The 18256-nt window shown below is 46.6% G+C and overlaps 3 protein-coding genes across 3 annotated transcripts; 1 reads left to right on the forward strand and 2 right to left on the reverse strand.

Annotated features, from left to right (window-relative positions):
* Positions 1-71: 71 nt before the first annotated feature.
* Positions 72-5606, reverse strand: slc13a2 (solute carrier family 13 member 2). The gene is made up of 12 exons (XM_047020566.1): positions 5558-5606; positions 3984-4112; positions 3457-3593; positions 3048-3280; positions 2559-2745; positions 2159-2281; positions 1822-2031; positions 1324-1451; positions 1076-1188; positions 695-856; positions 343-480; positions 72-247 (listed from the first exon to the last, which is right to left on the reverse strand). The coding sequence occupies exons 2-12, from the start codon at positions 4080-4082 to the stop codon at positions 116-118; spliced, it is 1662 nt and encodes a 553-aa protein (XP_046876522.1). The 5' UTR covers positions 4083-4112; positions 5558-5606; the 3' UTR covers positions 72-115.
* Positions 5607-10077: 4471 nt separating this feature from the next.
* Positions 10078-12900, forward strand: vtnb (vitronectin b). The gene is made up of 9 exons (XM_047020576.1): positions 10078-10291; positions 10483-10599; positions 10736-10960; positions 11070-11209; positions 11367-11523; positions 11777-11932; positions 12035-12281; positions 12416-12519; positions 12608-12900. The coding sequence occupies exons 1-9, from the start codon at positions 10228-10230 to the stop codon at positions 12727-12729; spliced, it is 1332 nt and encodes a 443-aa protein (XP_046876532.1). The 5' UTR covers positions 10078-10227; the 3' UTR covers positions 12730-12900.
* A 242-nt stretch (positions 12901-13142) lies between these two features.
* LOC124468272 (kinesin-like protein KIF12) lies at positions 13143-17466 on the reverse strand. Its single transcript, XM_047020931.1, has 14 exons — positions 17408-17466; positions 17008-17193; positions 16787-16862; positions 16250-16384; positions 16030-16165; positions 15642-15784; positions 15458-15584; positions 15262-15380; positions 15049-15153; positions 14587-14741; positions 14301-14408; positions 14095-14212; positions 13351-13475; positions 13143-13281 (listed from the first exon to the last, which is right to left on the reverse strand). The coding sequence occupies exons 1-14, from the start codon at positions 17464-17466 to the stop codon at positions 13143-13145; spliced, it is 1731 nt and encodes a 576-aa protein (XP_046876887.1).
* Between the last annotated feature and the right edge of the window lie 790 nt (positions 17467-18256).

Raw genomic sequence — 18256 nt, forward strand, 5'->3', positions numbered from 1 at the left:
TCTCTCTCTCTCTCTCTTGCTCTTTCTCTCTCTCTCTCTCTCTCTCTCTCTCTCTCTCTCTCTCTCTCTTCATTTCTCTCTTCTCTCACTCGACCTCTCTTTCTCTCCCTATCCCTCAGGGTTTTCCATGGGTGACGTTGGCCCAGTCAGGGAAGGTGTTCAGCTTGAACATAGCTGATCCCCAGGTATTGATACCGAGGTTTACAGACAGAATCCCAATGATGTTCAGTATGAAACCTGCCTTTACCTGAGGGGGGGAAAAAAAACAGTAAACATGTGAAAAAACATGTATTTTCATGGCTTTGTATTTTGGTTCAGTAGGTGTGCTATTTTGCTGCTCACCATATCGATAACTTTGAGGTTTCCGTAAGAGAAGGCAATGGCGTTGGGAGGGGTGGCCACAGGCAGCATGAAGGCCAGAGAGGCAGAGATGGTGCAGGGGATCATCACATACAGGGGGTGCAGCTTGATTGCTGTGGCCTGGGAGAAGGGATAGAAGAACATGAGTGTGAGTGTATGTGTGTGTGTGTGTGTGGTGTGCATATGCATGCTGTGTGTGTGTGCGTGTGTGTGTGTGTGTGTGGTGTGCATATGCATGCTGTGTGTGTGTGTGTGTGTGTGTGTGTGTGTGTGTGTGTGTGTGTGTGTGTGTGTGTGTGGTGTACATATGTGTGCTGTGTGTGTGTGTGTTTACCATGGATGCCAGGATGGGTAGGAACAGTGTGGTAGTAGCGGTGTTGCTGGAGCACTCAGTGAAGGTCCCCACCAGCAGGCACAGCAGCAGAGAGATGGCGAAGGGAGGGATACTCTGCAGGGGAGACAAACTATCCCCCAGCCACTGGGACAGACCAGACTCCTGCATACACACACACACACACACACACGTTTATAAATAAATACCTCTCTTCAGGCATAAAGGACACTGTTATAGAAAATGTAGACATAAATATATCATCAAACTCGATACAAACAGCATGTCTCAATTGGGGGAGAAGGTTTTTTTTTCCTGATATTGTTTAGGTACTGTAGTAATAGTTAAATGAATAATATATTAGATGACAGCAGTTGGACTGACCTCACTGCCAGCGGCCAGAGCGAAGCCCCCTCCGAGCAGCAGGATGATGTTCCAGGGCATGCGCTCGTGGACCACCTTCCAGTTCAGCAGCATAGGGGGGGCCTCCTTCACAACTAGATGGAGGGGGTGGGGGGCAGAGGGCGGGGGTGAGATTAGGGTTGCATTGCTTTAGTCTTCGTTGAGCAATAAACTAGAAAAATGAAGATGAGTTGAATCCAATCCTGTTTTTGTTTTTGTTGTTGTCTTACCTGGTTCCCCTCCCTCTTCCACCTCCTCACCCTGGGATCCCCCACAGCAGCCAAACCGGGGCAGACGTGACGGGACGACGAAGAAGAGGGTTGACATGAAGATGGCCACCGTCCCATCTGTCACATACCTGGGGGACAGGCAGAAAATGACAAACCATTGGGAAGACATCCCTCGGGTCTGTATGTGTGTGGACGGGTGTGTGAGAGTGGTGTGGTGAGGCGGTGTAGGTGTGGTGTGGTGAGGGGGTGTAGGTGTGGTGTGGCATGGGGGTGTACGTGTGGTGTGGTGTGGGGGTGTAGGTGTGGTGTGGTGAGGGGGTGTAGGTGTGGTGTGGTGAGGGGGTGTAGGTGTGGTGTGGCGTGGGGGTGTACGTGTGGTGTGGTGTGGGGGTGTACGTGTGGTATGGGGGTATAGGTGTGGTGTGGTGTGGTGTGGGGGTGTACGTGTGGTATGGGGGTATAGGTGTGGTGTGGTGAGGGGGTGTAGGTGTGACTCACTGTCCATCTTTGTTGAACAGGTTTGTGGCCCAGCCTGGCATGAAGCCTGGTTCTCTGGTGAACCACATCACAACCAGCAAGACGAAGATGGTCAGAACGCCTCCCTCGGCAAAGGACATTCTCCCCAGTTTCCTGTACTCCTCCTTCATCACCTCGTACGCCTCCTTATCTCCCTCGTTCTTACTGCCACAGCCAAATGACTTCTTCATGCTGGGAAGGGTGCAAAGGTCAAAGGACACACCACAAGTTTATAAAACTGTAGAACCGTGGCTCTAAAAACAGGGACAAGTTTCAGTCCAGTAGTTTGGTCAGCAGTTGGTGAGTGATGGAACCTTACTTGAGGCCCATGTACATGAATTGCAGCCAGAGCCAGGACAGGCTCAGCATGATCACCATGTTGGGGAAGGCAAAGCCGAACCAGCTGGCGAAGTTGACCACATCATTGTTTGCAGGGAAGAGCCTGTGAAGCATGACAGGAAACCAGACAAGACAGGGGGATAAGGCAAAAGGAGAAAAGTCAAAGTAAGACCTAGAGCAGTAGTGTTGAGTGTGTGGAGGGGAATGACAGGGAGTTTGCACAAGTGTGTTTTTGTGTGTTGTGTGTGTGTGTATGTGGGAGGGGGGGTGCATGTGTATGAGGGTGCATCTGTGTGTGAGTGGTTCCATGTGTGTGTGGGCGCATGTGTCTACGAATGCGTCTGTTTGTATGTGTGTTTATGAATGTGTGTGTTTCTTACTTGTCCACTTGTCCCTTCAGGATGAGGTTGGGGGTGGTGCCGGTGAGGGTGGCCGTGCCTCCTATGCTGGCTGAGTAACACACACTGAGACTCATCCCTTTGGTCAGGAGGAGGTACTTCAGATCCCTGGCCTTCTTCCTCACCTCCAGGATGGAGTCCACATCCCTCTCCTCATCCCTGGTCACAGCTGGGGCGACCAAGATCTTTAGTTAGCTATGTTAGGCTATGCTCTTCAAAAGGAAATTGTCTAAAGGGAGTGGGGAGTGAGGTTTAGGATTATGTTAAAAGGTTGTTTATGAACCCTTACAGTACATACAAGGTTCGTGTCCCTCAATATTTCTAAAAAGTTCTTGCAGTCATGGTTCTAGACTAGACGGAAGGCCACCGTGTCAGAAATGTAACGGAGCGGGATCAGAACGACTGCACGTTCGCGTGTGTGTCCGTGCGTGTGTCCACCACATCTGATGTCCTCTCCTCGGCACCACTTACTCATATCACTCAGTTGAGTCTTGACGATGTCCTCCTTGGACGTCTTGGTCTCCAGCTCGAAGGCCTGGTTGTCATTGCCGGTGTTCCCCAGCTCCCTCTCATCGGCACTGGCCTCAGTAGCACACAGCTGCTCCAGCACCGCCTGGGCGATGGGCAGCATCATGGCCGTGGTGGCCGTGTTGCTGATCCACATGGACAGGAAGGCCGTCACCCCCATGAAGCCCATCATCAACCTGGGTAGATTTGGTGGGGGGGGGGGGGGTGGATGAGGCAAGAGGCACACCAGGAAGAGAGAGACAAGAGACAAACAAGAGAGTGAGGAAGGTGGAGGATTGTGTCTTGTGTCAGTTGATCGTGCAGTTGGTTGTACGGGCGTTCGAGCCGCTCCTACAGCATCGTGGACACTTACAGTGCAGGTCGCACACCCACCAGGAGCAGCACTCGGAGGGCGATGCGTTTGTGGAGGTTCCAGTTCTCGACGGCGATGGCCACCAGAAGACCCCCGATGAACAACATGTTGGAGTCCGTGAGATACTGAACACACACCTGTTTCACCCGGCGCGTTCCACACACAGACAGAGATGAATGCACACGTCAGGTTGTGAATGCACACTGGGAAAATCCTATTCCATCCTTTTTGGAAGTCTCAGAACAACGGTCAAATGATTTACATCTGAGCTACACTCAGAATCAGAATCAGATTCAGAATCAGAAAGGGATTTATTTGCCATGAAAGTTTGCACAGACAAGGAATTTGCTTTGGCAGGAAGGTGCATACAATAAACATATAGGAATCTTAAATTTAAATATGTGGTCTAACTATACTAAGGATACATAAACTAGCAATACTAAATCATCCATCTGGGGTACACTTTCACAATGCTAAATAAGGTACAAGACATGGACGCGCTGGTGAACTGTGGGAAGATTGCATACCGCTCCAGACGTCATGATGCCCATCATAGGGAAGAGAATGACGGGCAGGAGAGCAGTCATAGCCAGGGGTATGCACTCTGTACACCAGTACAGAGCCATCAGGATGATGGCATAGCCACAGCGAGCCTCCTGTGAATCCACACATACAAACACATGTGAAAACACACAAACAAGCTAGCACATGCACACGCACACGCACATTAAGACAAAGGCAAGCATGCTAATGCAGACACATTCAAAGACAGGCACACAAAAACACATGCATGTGCATAACATGTGTGAGGCATTAAGATTGTTACTACTGCATCTGTATCTTATCTACCTCATAATTTTACTAAACAAAGACTTCACATAGATAACTGGTACCTTTGCTCCTAAAACTTTAAAGATACTACTTTATGAGCTTTGAAGAGCAGCACCACTTTATGGAGTCTAATCTTTTTGAATCTTTCCGTCTGAAAACTTTCCACACCTCTGCAGGAACTCTGTCAATGACTCAGCACAGCAGGTGGTTGCGTTTGTGTTCAAGAGGGCAGTGATCTTCAAAAGAGTAACTCTACCTACCATCTCCAGATGTGAACATGGCTGATACGTTTAGCCACAAGTCAAACATTATGTACCTGGACTCATATTTTCTATCCGTTTTCTATTTGTTTATCCTTCAGTGGGATGCGTTGTGTGATGACATCCCCAGAGAGACAGCCTTCCCAGATGTCCCAGCACCAGGGACTATCCAGTGCAATTTATCATTTTCCGTTTCAGACAATTGTATGAGTCTCAAACAAAGTTTAAGACTCATTTTGTAAGTTAAAATGAAAGCTCTTGTCAAATTGTTTAGCGAGTTGTGTTTCAAGTCGATTTCTACTGGGGTTGTGGATTAACAAGTGACCCGGGATGCGAAAAACGTGTTGGTGTCTTAGGGTCATTAGGTTATTATTATCAGCCTTAACCTAAGCCTTTATCTTCAGATAATTGCTGTGCAAAGCTGATTGCAAGGACCTAACCTTTCTGTTAACATCACTTTGTTATCAGCTGATCTTCTTGTCCTGATTGAATACACCTTCAAGTCAACATGCATCACTGATACCAATAATAGTTTAAAGTATATTCTGAGTCAAATGTTATTGTGCTTGATAATATTAGACTATGTATAGCTTGGTTTTCTATGTTTGTATTGGGAAAATAATGTTTGCACAGTAGTGTTCTGACAATATTGAGTCATCTTTGCTTCACTGTAACAGGGATATTTAATTCAATCTCTACACTTCCCTGTGTAATGTTTCTATGCGAGTCCTAGTCCATAGTCAAAGCAGCTTATAAAGTTTCTTAAGTCATTTCACCAAAAGTGAATTTTCATGTTTCTTTTTCAAGCCAGCATGTAGTTCCTCTCAGATTTTCCAAGATTTTCTGAGATTCAAGATCATCTTTAGTTCTCACTTGACACATGACTACATAATCTTCCCACATCCATACATAACGTGCCTATCCCCACCCCCCCCCCCCCCCCCTCCCTAACACACAAGCACACACACAAACACACACACAAACACACACACAAACAACAGAGTACTTACACTCGTAGGGATAACCAGAGGGAGAGGCAGGATCAGGAGCGGTGTGAGAAAGATGATGACGTAGTTCCTGGACCTCCATAACCAGAGAAGACCCCTAAACATGGCTTTCCAAAAGTACAGCACTGACCCCAAGTCAAAGGAAAAACACCCAGTCACCCCACAGGTATAGCTCCACACAAGTTCTGGAGACAAAGAGGCTCTTTAATCAGAGATGGAAAAACTGTAAGAGCACAGAGATATGGCTGCACTTCTGATCCCCAGCTGACGGATGTGTGGAGGACAGAGCAGGGCTTGTAAGAACCAGACTGACAGCTGCAGAGGGAACCAGAGATAGGATGGTTTGTAATTAGTCAGAAAGTTGGTGTGTATATAACAGGAAACAAATCAAATATTAACTCAACAAAGAAGGAGGGGATATCAGAGATAAGGAGAGACGAGGCTACGAGGGGCTGAGGGAGGAGGGTTTGAGTGTGAAAATAGACTGTTTACCCAATGATTGTGATGCATTCTTACAGATCAGTTCCCAGTATGTGAAAACAGGGAGTGAGATGGCTGAGCCGTTAGGGAGTCGGGCTATTAATCAGAAGGTTTCCAGTTCGATTCCTGACCGTGCCAAATGACGTTGTGTCCTTGGGCAAGGCACTTCACCCTACTTGACTAAAGGAGAATGTCCCTGTACTTACTGTAAGTCGCTCTGGATAAGAGCGTCTGCTAAATGACTAAATGTAAATGTATAACGGTGTCTATTGACAGACACATGCTCACAGGACGAAGATTGGTGTTACTTTGGTGTTCGAGTTCCTTGGTGGTGAGGAAATATGTGTGATTGTAACTGTGTGATGGTTAAGTATCTATCAGGACTCAAACCAATCACCCAATTGTTACAACGGCAACAGCTGGCTATTTTTATCACAACACTACATTCCCTACAGAGACATAAGCAGAGGTTCTTTAGTATCAGAATCTGAATCTGAATTGAGTTTAATCGCGGACACAAACAAGGAATTTACTATGGTGGGCAGGTGCAAACAGTAACATTTAAACATAAGTAAAAAAAATACAAAATAAAAATAAACAACTACTGGCAGAGCTATAAAATAAAAATACAATATTATGTAAAATAAAGTTACAATGTATATAAAATAAAAAATAATATAGAATACAAATTATACTGAATATGTTAAAGTGACAGAGTGTATAGGTTAACTATTTACCTTTAACTAAATAACAATTTGAGCAATTTATTTTCGTATTTACTGAGGCAAGCCATAATGATGTATGTGTGGAGGCTAAAAAGTCTTGAACAGGTCCTGATGTCCTGACTTACAAGAATTATACAACTACTCAATGCAAGAATCTTCATTAGATGGGTTTCCTTCTTTGTGCATTTTGCACTTGCATGCATGCTCAGCAAGTCAGCTCTCAGATAAGGCCATGGAATTGTTGTAATAAAATCATAAAATATGAACTGTCTTTTACTGTAAATGATCATATTAATTTATTGGTTAATGCTTGATCACTGCTGATATTTATGATCTTTATGAAGGCAATTTAAACATAACTAAGAGTGGAAAACATCTCGTGCTTAAATGGTACAGCTGGCATTTGTGCCAAATCATGTACTACCTGCAGACAAAGGGGCTTTCTGACTCCATTAGATAAATGAAAGAGTTGATAATGATGATAGAGTTCAAATGAAATACACCAGAGTCTGATCCGTACATCCAACAGCTGATCCATACCTTGTGAGGCTGTGCTTAGACCAAGTGACTCAAACCAACAAGGTCATGAGAATACAGTCATCATCCCATGCACTGCTCTATCCCACTGTAGTCCAAGAGAAACTGTGCGTCATCCAGAGTTCATTGAACCACAGTTACCACAAATATTAGAGACAAATTTCAACAAAATGTTTAATGTTTCATGCTTCTGTCAGAAAGTGTAACGTTTTTGACACATTTTGGCATCAATCTGATTCACTATGAGACAGCATTTGAGGCTGCTTGACATAATGTAATCATAGTTAATTTGCAGTGGATTACTAAAAAATGAATGGTTGTTTCCCACAAGAAAGCAGCAGTTTACTGTCCTGACTCAATGACTTTTGTAACTCAGAGATCAAGGTCTAGCAAAGCAAGGGTCTGCACATGGGTTCTTAAAGACTGTTACTTAACTTACAGAAATGCCCTAGCAGCACAAGGCTGACGGTGTCAGGGAAAGTGGGACTGAAATCCATTTTATATACATTTACTATTCCTTCAAGGTCACATACACGTGTTAATTCCACATATTTACAACTCAGACACAAAGAGAGCGCTATGTTTTATGTGATTGCAATGCTCGCGCCATAACGTCTGCTGGCTCTCCGCCTGCCAGTACAGGTCCAGTGGACTATGCTCCTCTCTATCTGTAGGTAGATTCTAGATTACATTATTTAAATATATCCATCCTGCAACCACAAGCTCTTTTTTTTTTGTGGTGAATCGGTTGGAGCCTTAGTGTTGGTGTGATGACAGCTGGGCAACAGACCGGTCTCAGTTCAGTTCAGGACTACTGGAGGTTTAACAAGATCACATGATCCAGATCTCAATCAATGGGATGTCCTATGCTGGTTTATAACCATTTCCCGCTTGGTTTATGATCCGAGTCCCAAGGCTGACTGATCTGATAAAGGAAAGCTACAGTACAGTATTAAACAGCAGGCCGTCCAATTCTATATAGAAGCTCTATCATACTCAACAACTCCGCCGATCAAAAGTCCACCTGAAGCTTACCGATTGGGCCCCGCCTTTCCTCCCCCAACATCCTCACATACAGGTTCCCCATCGAGATCATTTCAATTGTTCAAATAATCCCTGAAAAAAAGTAATTCCATATTCTACGATTTAGACTCAAGAGTTGTGAGCAAACTACTTCCACCACTTAGGCACAGCTTTTCTTCCATCTTCAACATTACTTTCAAAGTGTCGAAAGCAGATGGAATCTATCAATGTTTAACGTAAGACTGCAAAAATAGCATAAAAGACCAGGAAGTAGCAGGTGCCGTAATCTCTCTCTCTCTCTTTCACACACACTCACACACACTCTCACACACACACACGCACACACTGACACACTCTCTCACACACACTCACACACACACACAAAACATCAAGCTGCACAAGAACAACATGTCTTGTATTTTATCTGATCCCTTTTTACAACCGTTGATGGTTTTAATTGACTAATACTGTACAAGGTACATACTTAATGACAAAGAGAGAGAGAGAGAGAGAGAGAGAGAGAGAGAGAGAGAGAGAGAGAGAGAGAGAGAGAGAGAGAGAGAGAGAGAGAGAGAGAGAGAGAGAGAAGAGAGAGAGAGAGAGAGAGAGAGAGAGAGAGAGAGAGAGAGAGAGAGAGAGAGAGAGAAACAATATACCTCAGATGACCCGCAGAGTTCAGTTCTGTACGATGTGAAAACATACATGTTTCTGTTACCCACTAGGTCCTTCTTTAGTTAAAGGCTTTTTATCAGCATTTCGTAAGTCAAGTTTATATTTCAGTGAAATGTAGTGCAGTGGAGTATATTGGCAGAGGAAACTAGTGGAGAAACAACCAGTTTTTACCTACATTGTCTTGCTAGAACTAGGCTTAATGCCATTTCAGTTATGAATGGGTGTAGATTGAGTGGAAGGAAACCAGTGTACCATAACCATCTTCAAATGGGAGGGCTTGAGATGTTGAACGGACACTTTCCTGAGTCAGTCAGAGTAAATCTACTGAAGATTCATTTCAATCGTTTTTATGGTTCAGTGGGACATTCAGAGAAAACAGAAGCCAAAGCTAATGTGGACACATCCACATTAGCCTGGTCTTGTGAGCACCCTTCCTTGCACCTGTAATAACACAGTGCTTCATGTCACAGACAGTAAGAGCCTTCTAGGGGATATGAGGCTGAGGATGAGGCTGTGAAAGGAGAAAGGGCTGGTTATAGCTACCACGATATTGGGCTCCCACGCCCCCTGGTGGCCACAGAAGGTTCTGTCTTCCCCGCGATTCAGCTGTTCTTGGTACTGAACTTGTAAAGTTGCAAAACCGCCAGTCGAGCGATGAATTAACGGTATCACCAGGGCCACGAAAAGGGCGAATAGCGAGGCTCACATTGAAAGGTCAGCTAGATCTACAGAAGTAACTGCCTGCCTGCCTTGAGTTCACATAGCCCAAAGACCTATTCAGTCAGACTAGCCCTATTGATTGGACGCTCATGCACAGTGTACTGATGTGTTGTTAGTTCCTTCGTGTTAACTTCCAATCGGGACCTCAATGTGAGATTTTCAACCGCTGACAACAAAGAGAATTCATACAGAACCTGTCCTGACAGAATCACAGCCCTGTGAGAGAACACTAAAGTGCCTGCGTTTAATGATTTATCACTGCCGAAGATTGATCGCTCGTGTAAACAAACAAGCAGCGGTCAATGACTCATTGTACCATGAAATATTGATCCTCTACTCCGATGTAATCTCTCCGTCAGACGGGGTTAGTTTTCCAAAGTGGCTTGCACACGACCGCATTGTAGTTGTGCGCTGTCCTTTTATATTTCAATAGACTATTCTCTTACGGAATTTTCGGTTCTCTAAACGAATAGTCGAACTATTGTTCGTTCTGGTTCGGAGACGGAGTGTGACAGCATGAGGTCCGTTGTGGGTCTCGTTGTGCTCATGCTCGCACTGGCCTCCGTTTTCGCTGCAGATGGTAAGTTTAGATGCGTTGCTTCAAAATTTGATGTATTCTTCTTCTTGATCTCTGCGTCTATAAGCACATTTGTATAAACATTGTGACTTAATTATGTACAGTAGTTCTGTGAGTGCCGCATTTTTGGGCAAGAGAGTAAACATGTTGGTTCATGCCAGTTAAAAATTGATCAGTTGTTAACTTTCTCACAGAGTCCTGTGTTAATCGATGTAACACTTTCAACCCCATGAAGAAATGCCAGTGCGACTCCATGTGCATGTATTATGAGAGCTGCTGTATGGACTACAACACCGCCTGCCAAAAGAAAAGTCAGACGTTCATAAGTTTCCCATTTGACCTCTTGATCTCAGGCGATGCATTCCTAGCTGTGATGACCTTACCAGTCAGAGTGGAACACAAACATGCGCTGTAATATTGGGTGCTGTTTTCACGCTTTCTTTTCAGTTGCTCGTGGAGACACCTTTGAACAACCAGAGGATCTGGTTTCTACAACCATTGAACCAATCACTTTTCCCCCTAACACCACCACCATCCCCACCACCACCACCACCACCAGCACCACCACGCAGGCTCCCACTCCTCCCCCAGACCCAGACGCTGTTCCCTGCAGTGGGCGGCCCTTTGACGACTTCCTGCAGCTGAAAAATGGGTCCATCTATGCCTTTAGAGGTGAGGAAGTTTGACGCAGGATTTTTGTGAACTCTACCTTCAGCTTGTGCAGTTAAACATCCGCACGGGCTGAAGATGAAGTCAATCATCCATCTTCTGTGTAACCTAGGCGATTATTTCTTTGAGCTGGATGAGAGGGCAGTAGTCCCTGGTTACCCCAAACTCATCAAGGACGTGTGGGGGATCTCTGGACCGATCGATGCTGCTTTCACACGTATAAATTGCCAGGGCAAGGCTTATATCTTCAAGGTATTACCCAATCTGCACACCTACTAGGGATAGGGCCTCACAAGCCAAAACATAACACGTTTTATACCTCTATATTGTTGTCGGTAGAGTCACATAGAGTGAAACATGATTATGTAATATGATCATATAAAAATGTTGCTATGGATTGGGTCCTAAGGGCAATAAGTACTGGCGCTTTGAGGATGATGTTCTGGATGAGGACTATCCACGTGACATCTCGGTAGGCTTTGAGAAGGTTCCAGACAACGTGGATGCAGCCTTTGCTATTCCTGCACCTGGTGACCATGGCAAAGAGAAGGTTTACTTCTTCAAAGGTATACTGTGTGTGGATGTGCTTGTGTGTAATACATGCCTTTGTAATACATTTACATTTAGTCATTTAGCAGACGCTCTTATCCAGAGCGACTTACAGTAAGTACAGGGGCATTCCCCCCGAGGCAAGTAGGGTGAAGTGCCCTGCCCAAGGACAATCATGGGGAATCGATCCGGCAACCTTCTGATTACTAGCCCGACTCCCTCACCACTCAGCTATCTGACTCCCACAATACAATCTGTTCCCTTCTCCAGGGGACCAGTATTACCAGTATGAGTTCAAGCACCAGCCGTCCCACGAGGAGTGCGTGACCATGACCCGATCTGCCCCCTCCGTGCTCTTCACACGCTACACAGACTTGTACTGTGACGACACCTGGGAGAGCCTCTTCAGGCAGCTCTTCCAAGGCTGTAAGACACACCTGTTGTGTTGGTGTGTGTGTGTGTCGCCATATTAAGTGCACTACCTATGTGTTGGTGTCTTATATTGCACATCTATCTCTCTCGTCACAGTGGAGGGTCACCACAAAGGGCCGCACTTCATCAGTAAGGACTGGGTAGGCATCAAGCCCCCTGTAGACGCTGCCATGGTGGGACGGCTCTACGTCAGCCCCAAGCCTGGCCCGTCGTCCTCCCCGGACCCCCCGTCTCCACGACGGAGGCCCAACAAGAAGAGGGGGCCCAAGAGAAGGAAAAACAAACGAGGCAGATACAGCCGCTCTCTGCTGGATGAACTTTTAAGCTCGTTTTACGATGAAAGGTTACATCTTCTTTTGTTCTGCTCACTCTTACAACTCACGTCACCCCACAAAAATTCAATGAGAAACATACGCCAGTTGTCAGACTACAGGAATTGATGTGTGGGTGAGTGAGTGTGGGTGTTGTGTCTTACAGGACAGAATTTGACCATCAGTACACTTACGATGACTACAGCAACTACGACACCACAGTGCTGGAGAAAAGCATGCCTGTACAGAACGTCTACTTCTTTAAAAAGGGTAATCCTCTTTCCATCTCTCTCTGTAATAGTACTAAGAACCAAGCTGCAGCTTTATGCCCTCTAAACCTTTGTGTTTGTCTCACTAGATAAGTACTACAGGGTGGACCTCCAGACCAAACGTATTGACTTTGCCAATCCGCCCTACCCACGATCCATCGCCAAATACTGGCTGGGGTGCAAACGCGAGTCACTGGCAGAGAAGAGATAGACAGTATGATGGCGCATGACAGATGTGACATGAAGAGACATAATATAGCTTTAACTCATTATTATTAACACATTTTAAATACAAGGTAGAAACATGCTGTATATTCTTGTTCTAGTTTCAGTAATTGAGTGATCACAAAATAAAACTAAACTATTTACCTTCTTTGAGTAAGCTAGTCTGCTGGCTTTTTTTCCTCTTACATGTTTTCCAAAGGGCAGTGCTCTCTCTTTTCCTCTCCCATACAGACACACGCACATGGATGGATCATACTTTTTTATTTGTTCCTTTGGTCAATGTATCAGTCCAGTACCACACAAACAGCTGAGCCACTTCTGTTTGGCTCACCCTATATGTCTTCCTTTCCTTGTCTCCTGTTACCTAACCATTGATCCATCTAGACTAGTTATCTCTGTTCATGAGTCTCTCTGCCCCCTTGTTGGGTGATTAACAGGACGGAGGTTCCGTAGGTCTGCCCCCCCGATTGTCCTCTGGGCTTTCTGTGTTCTAGCCTCCTTCAGCTCCTGATACCGATCCGCATATCCCGCCTGGCACCTGCTAGCACACGCACAGATTACAACACGCGCACCAATAGACACTCGGCTTAGCCGTCGGTTAACTCACTTCTTCCCATGGGGTGCTGGGTCTGCGGGGGCAGGGCCTAGGTGGTGTGGCCCAGGCTGGGTGCTCTCTACTGGGCTCTGGACCGCTCGCTGTGGGGGTCCATCCTGGAGGGGTGGCAGCATCACCTATACACAGTGGAGGGGTTGAAGGTGGTATTAAAGAGAAACCGCCATCCTGAACATTTTCTGTCTAGCAAGTAGCAATTACCTCATTAATATAAAACACGGAGAATTTGAAATGTATATCATATATTCATGAAGCAGCTATACTTAATTCCTCAAATCATCCCGGTTAACTATCAGGAGTCAGCAGTCGGCTGTAACTCACAGTCAGGCTCCTGTTTGAGGAGCAGCCACAACAGTAATGGACAGGATGCCAGGGGTACACCATGGAGGGATCCTACACAACCGCATTCCTTGTTTGTGACCACTTACTTTGCAATTAAACACCATTCTGATTCTGACATCAACAACACAGCTGCAAAATAGGGTACTAATGCCAGATGATATGATTGTCCCCAGTGTTGGTTACACTGACACAAGGCCAGCACTTCAAGAGTCTGGGTTATGTAGTTTCACATTCTACGCTGTCTTTCTATGGGGTCAGTGTTTGAACCTCTGGATGTGAAGACATTTGTAGAGGCATGCCTACACATGGAGTCTGCAGGGTTACATGGTAGAGAAGGATAGAGTGTAGACTGAGAGGAGTATTTATATCCTTGTAGATGTGTGAGTGGGTACTCACAAGCCCGTTGGTGTGTTTACAGGGATAGGGTACAGGGTTGTGGTAGCCCCCTCCACAGGATCCGCGGACGGACTGCCCAGAGTGACTGCTGTCAGAATGGGGCGAGCTGGAGATCACTCTGCCAAGGAGAGGAGGGGGAAGTAAATGAGCGTGACACAGCCATTAAAGAGTGTGCGTTTGTGTGTCTCCCCTGAATAGGCCACCACCTCTCCAGATCCTCTAGTTTGCGCAGCAGACGGTCGTTCTCCTGGGAGAGTTGCGCCCTCTGCTGGTTGAAGGACTCCTGGCTGTCCAGCAGGGCCAGTTTATCTCGCCTGCAGACAGGGACAACATAAACAATCTGCTTTGTGTTCAGTCCTAGTATGATAACGACTCTCCACATGTTTACAGTACAGTACTTTTCGTTGTCGTTTTGTGAGTGTGTTCACAATTTGGAATGTTTCCCTCTGTGTTCTAGACTCTACACAGGTGTGGTGTGTTCCGTGGACCCACTGCAGCTTGTCGTTTTGTCTCCTGAGCTCTTGCAACATGCTCCTCAGGCTGGTCTCTGAGGAACTTGGCCAAGCTCTGCGCTCTTCCCCAGATTTCTGAGGACAACTCAGAGTCCCAGGATCCTTAGCAGCCCGACCTCCTGACTCCTCTACACTCTGAGGGGATGCGGAGAGGTGTCGTCGTAGTAACAGGTTCTCTTCTCGCAGCCTGTGGATTTCTCTCTGTAAACTCACCACCAGCTTCTCACGGAGGTCCTTATCATGACAGGAGGTAAGAAATATAGTTTGTGGCCTTATGGCAGACATTGACACATCATGTCACAACAGCCATTTTCTTTTGCATGGAGCTACAGACAGGCCACAGACAGGAGAGAGAGAGAGAGAGAGAGAGAGAGAGAGAGAGAGAGAGAAAGAGAGAGAGAGTGTATGTGTATGTGTGTGTGGCAGGGCATTATGTTTTTACCCTCTTGACCATGGGTTTGTTTCTGATCCTCCTGGCTCTGCTGGAGTAATGAAGTGTGTTCAGGGTCTCCTGAAGATTACGCAGTGTGGGAGACACACACGCAATCTGGGAAGCAAAAACGACAGAAGGTATGGCACATGCTAAAGATAAAACAGTAAGAGCACACAGTAAACACAATGACCACTCACTCTCACTGATTGGTTAGTTCAGTACCATGAGAGTGATGCCAGAGCCTCCCAACGAATCAGAGAGCAGCTTGGTGAGTTTGCTGTCCCTATACGGAATGTGCCCATCCCTTTTCTTTGGGTCCACCAAGGAGGAAATACACTTCCCTACAGGAAAACAAACACACCTGATACATCACAACGTATGACATCACGACAGTGTGTTGGGACAACCGTGAACATACCCAGAGTGAGCAGGCTACGGTTGATGTTTCCCGTCTCCTCCAGCAGCTCCTCTGTGGAGTCTCCATCTCTCACCCTCTCACTTCCGGCAAGGTCCACCACACACAGCTTCCCAATGGTGGACACACCCTGAGAGACGAAAGGATGGGATGTGAAGGGTTGGGAGGGAGGGAGGGAGGGAGGGACAGGGGAAAGAGAGGGAGGGAGGGAACAGGGGAAAGGGGGAAGGTCAAACTCTCTTGTTACCTTGATGTAGACAGTCAGGATGGAGTGACTGCGGCTGGAGTGTTCGTTCTGGGAGTGAGGGGAGCTCTGCCTACTTTGCATCCCTGTCAGACAGAAGAAGAGAGAGAGAGAGAGAGAGAGAGAGAGAGAGAGAGAGAGACAGACAGAGAGAGAGAGAGAGAGAGAGAGAGAGAGAGAGAGAGAGAGAGAGAGAGAGAGAGAGAGAGAGAGAGAGAGAGAGAGAGAGAGAACAATCCCAAAGCAAGATGCTATTGCCGGACAAACTGAAAGTGAACAGATCCACACATTAGAGATATTTTTAGAATTTCTGAACCTAATTCATCTGTACCTCTCTCTAGGAGTTTCATGAAGCCTTCCAGGTTTTGGAACTCCACCATTGACAGGTTCTCCACATAGAACCCTTGCATTTTGCTCCCACGAACCACCAAGGTGTAAGGCAACCACGGGTTTAACAGGTCACGCACCTGTCCCCCATACATGCAAAAGCAGGGCCAAAGTCACAGAGGTTCTGCTTGTGCGTGTGTGTGAATGTGTGTGTACGTGTTTACCTGTTCATTGTAGATTTCCAGGTAGGAGACACAGAGGTGAAACTCTTCCCCTGAGCAGTTCACCTGCTCGAGCAGGTACAACAGAGACCTCTGCATGAGGCCAGCTAGAGAGGCGTGATCGAAACCCTCCTGGAACTGGGGGCAGGGCCAGGGGTTAGAGGTCAAAAAGGGGCAGGGCCAGGGGTTAGAGGTCAAGACGGGGCAGGGCCAGGAGTTAGAAGTCAAAAAGGGGCAGGGCCAGGAGTTAGAGGTCAAGAAGGGGCAGGGCCAGGAGTTAGAGGTCAAGACGGGGCAGGGCCAGGAGTTAGAGGTCAAGACGGGGCAGGGCCAGGGGTTAGAGGTCAAGACGGGGCAGGGCCAGGAGTTAGAGGTCAAGACGGGGCAGGGCCAGGAGTTAGAGGTCAAGACGAGGCAGGGCCAGGAGTTAGAGGTCAAGACGGGGCAGGGCCAGGGGTTAGAGGTCAAGACGTCTTGGAAGATAAAAGATGTTGGAGAAGGATGAGAACACATGAAGCTAGAGCTCATGTTTATACTGACCAGGGAGTGGGGTCCCGTGATGGTGTATGTTTTTCCTGAACCTGTCTGTCCAAAAGCAAACACTGTGCAGGAATACCTCACAACAAAAACAGACAACACACTGTTATTCTATCACAGCACTGGCTTATGTGACAAAATAATGACATGCAATTGTAAACATGTCCAATTCTTGTTCCAATATATCCAATTCTCCTACATTACTCATCAGTCCTGCCTCTCACCCCTTGATGGCAATGTCAATGAGTCTGGTCATGTCACACTCCGCAAACACGTCTTCCTGGGAACTGTCTGGACCCAGGACCACGTCGACAGCAAATACCCGCTCCTGTCCCAACACTCCCACCTCAGGGGAGAAAAGTAAAGAAGTCTGGGTGGATGGGAAGGGAGAGGAAGGAGATGTGTTGAGGCTGAATGGGAAGAAGGAGTTGGGCGAGGGAGGGAGGGAGGGAGGGAGGGAGGGAGGGAGGGAGGGAGGGAGGGAGGGAGGGAGGGAGGGAGGGAGGGAGGGAGGGAGGGAGGGAGGGAGGGAGGGAGGGAGGGAGGGAGGGAGGGAGGGAGGGAGGGAGCATATATGACAGTTTGCATGAGCCAGAATGAGTGTTGTGAGTGTTTTGGGCTCACCAGTAGATTGCGTTGGTCTGGCCAATGTAGAATGCTCTCTTCTCTTCGGTTATATTCATTCTCATTCAAAGGCCTTACCCTGCTCTCACACACACACACACACAGCTCATTCACAGAACATGTGTTTAGTTGTTCGGCTTGAGAACAGTGGCCAGAATTCTTAGTGAGGGGTGTGTTTGGAACAGAAATAAGTGAGTGTGATTAGATACTGAAGTGTGTAAGATACCTGACGGCCACCACAACATTTGACTCTTCCTGCATCTCTGCCCACCCCTTCTCTCACTCTGGCACCTGGCTGAAGAAACCAAAAGTGGAGGAAGAAACATGATGGTTTGTGCATCCCTCCTTGTCTTTGTTCAGCTATTATTCTCACACAGAGGCATTTAAAAGCATGTATTTTTATGTTTTGTAGAGTTGTACAAATATGTGTGATGGGTCTTGAACTACAGGGAGTGAGAGCCAGACAAGATCGTACTTAGTCTATTCCAAGCTGGTTTTTACTGGTTTGATCCATTTGGATAGCAAAATTCGGCGTTGGATTGAATGCACTCTGTGCCTGGTCTTCTCCTGCCTCTCATGAGCCTGACACAACCAGAACCAGGTCAGACAAGAAACTCGAACATACAGCAGTACCTCTCTTTTTACTGCTTTATGCTTCTTTGTGACATCATAGTCTCATAGAACAGTATTTAAATTCCTTCTGGCAGAAATTCTGTCACCCTTTCTCAACATTGCAGATCAAATTGCAGAATGTCCGAATTATTTGGCCAAAACAATTCAATTATTTGTCCTCTTTTCAGCTGTTTGTCATGAAACATGAGTTTGTAAATTAAATCGTTCTGTCCAGGT

The sequence above is a fragment of the Hypomesus transpacificus genome, chromosome 5 (assembly GCF_021917145.1).
Source record: "Hypomesus transpacificus isolate Combined female chromosome 5, fHypTra1, whole genome shotgun sequence".
Classification (NCBI taxonomy): Eukaryota; Metazoa; Chordata; class Actinopteri; order Osmeriformes; family Osmeridae; genus Hypomesus; species Hypomesus transpacificus.

Bases quoted from the DNA above. Each gene is read 5' to 3' on its own strand.
- slc13a2 (XM_047020566.1), bottom strand. From the start codon at position 4,082: ATGGCTCTGTACTGGTGTACAGAGTGCATACCCCTGGCTATGACTGCT. The intron at 1,452-1,821 runs GTGAGTCACACC...CCTGTCCCCCAG, and splicing joins CTGTTCAACAAAGATGGACA to GTATGTGACAGATGGGACGG. The intron at 857-1,075 runs GTCAGTCCAACT...GTGTGTATGCAG, and splicing joins CTCTGGCCGCTGGCAGTGAG to GAGTCTGGTCTGTCCCAGTG.
- vtnb (XM_047020576.1), top strand. From the start codon at position 10,228: ATGAGGTCCGTTGTGGGTCTCGTTGTGCTCATGCTCGCACTGGCCTCC. The intron at 10,600-10,735 runs GTCAGACGTTCA...CTTTCTTTTCAG, and splicing joins CACCGCCTGCCAAAAGAAAA to TTGCTCGTGGAGACACCTTT. The intron at 11,210-11,366 runs GTATTACCCAAT...TTGGGTCCTAAG, and splicing joins GCAAGGCTTATATCTTCAAG to GGCAATAAGTACTGGCGCTT.
- LOC124468272 (XM_047020931.1), bottom strand. From the start codon at position 17,466: ATGAATATAACCGAAGAGAAGAGAGCATTCTACATTGGCCAGACCAAC. The intron at 17,194-17,407 runs GTGAGCCCAAAA...CTTCCCATTCAG, and splicing joins CAGACCAACGCAATCTACTG to CCTCAACACATCTCCTTCCT. The intron at 16,166-16,249 runs GTAAACACGTAC...TATGGGGGACAG, and splicing joins TGGAAATCTACAATGAACAG to GTGCGTGACCTGTTAAACCC.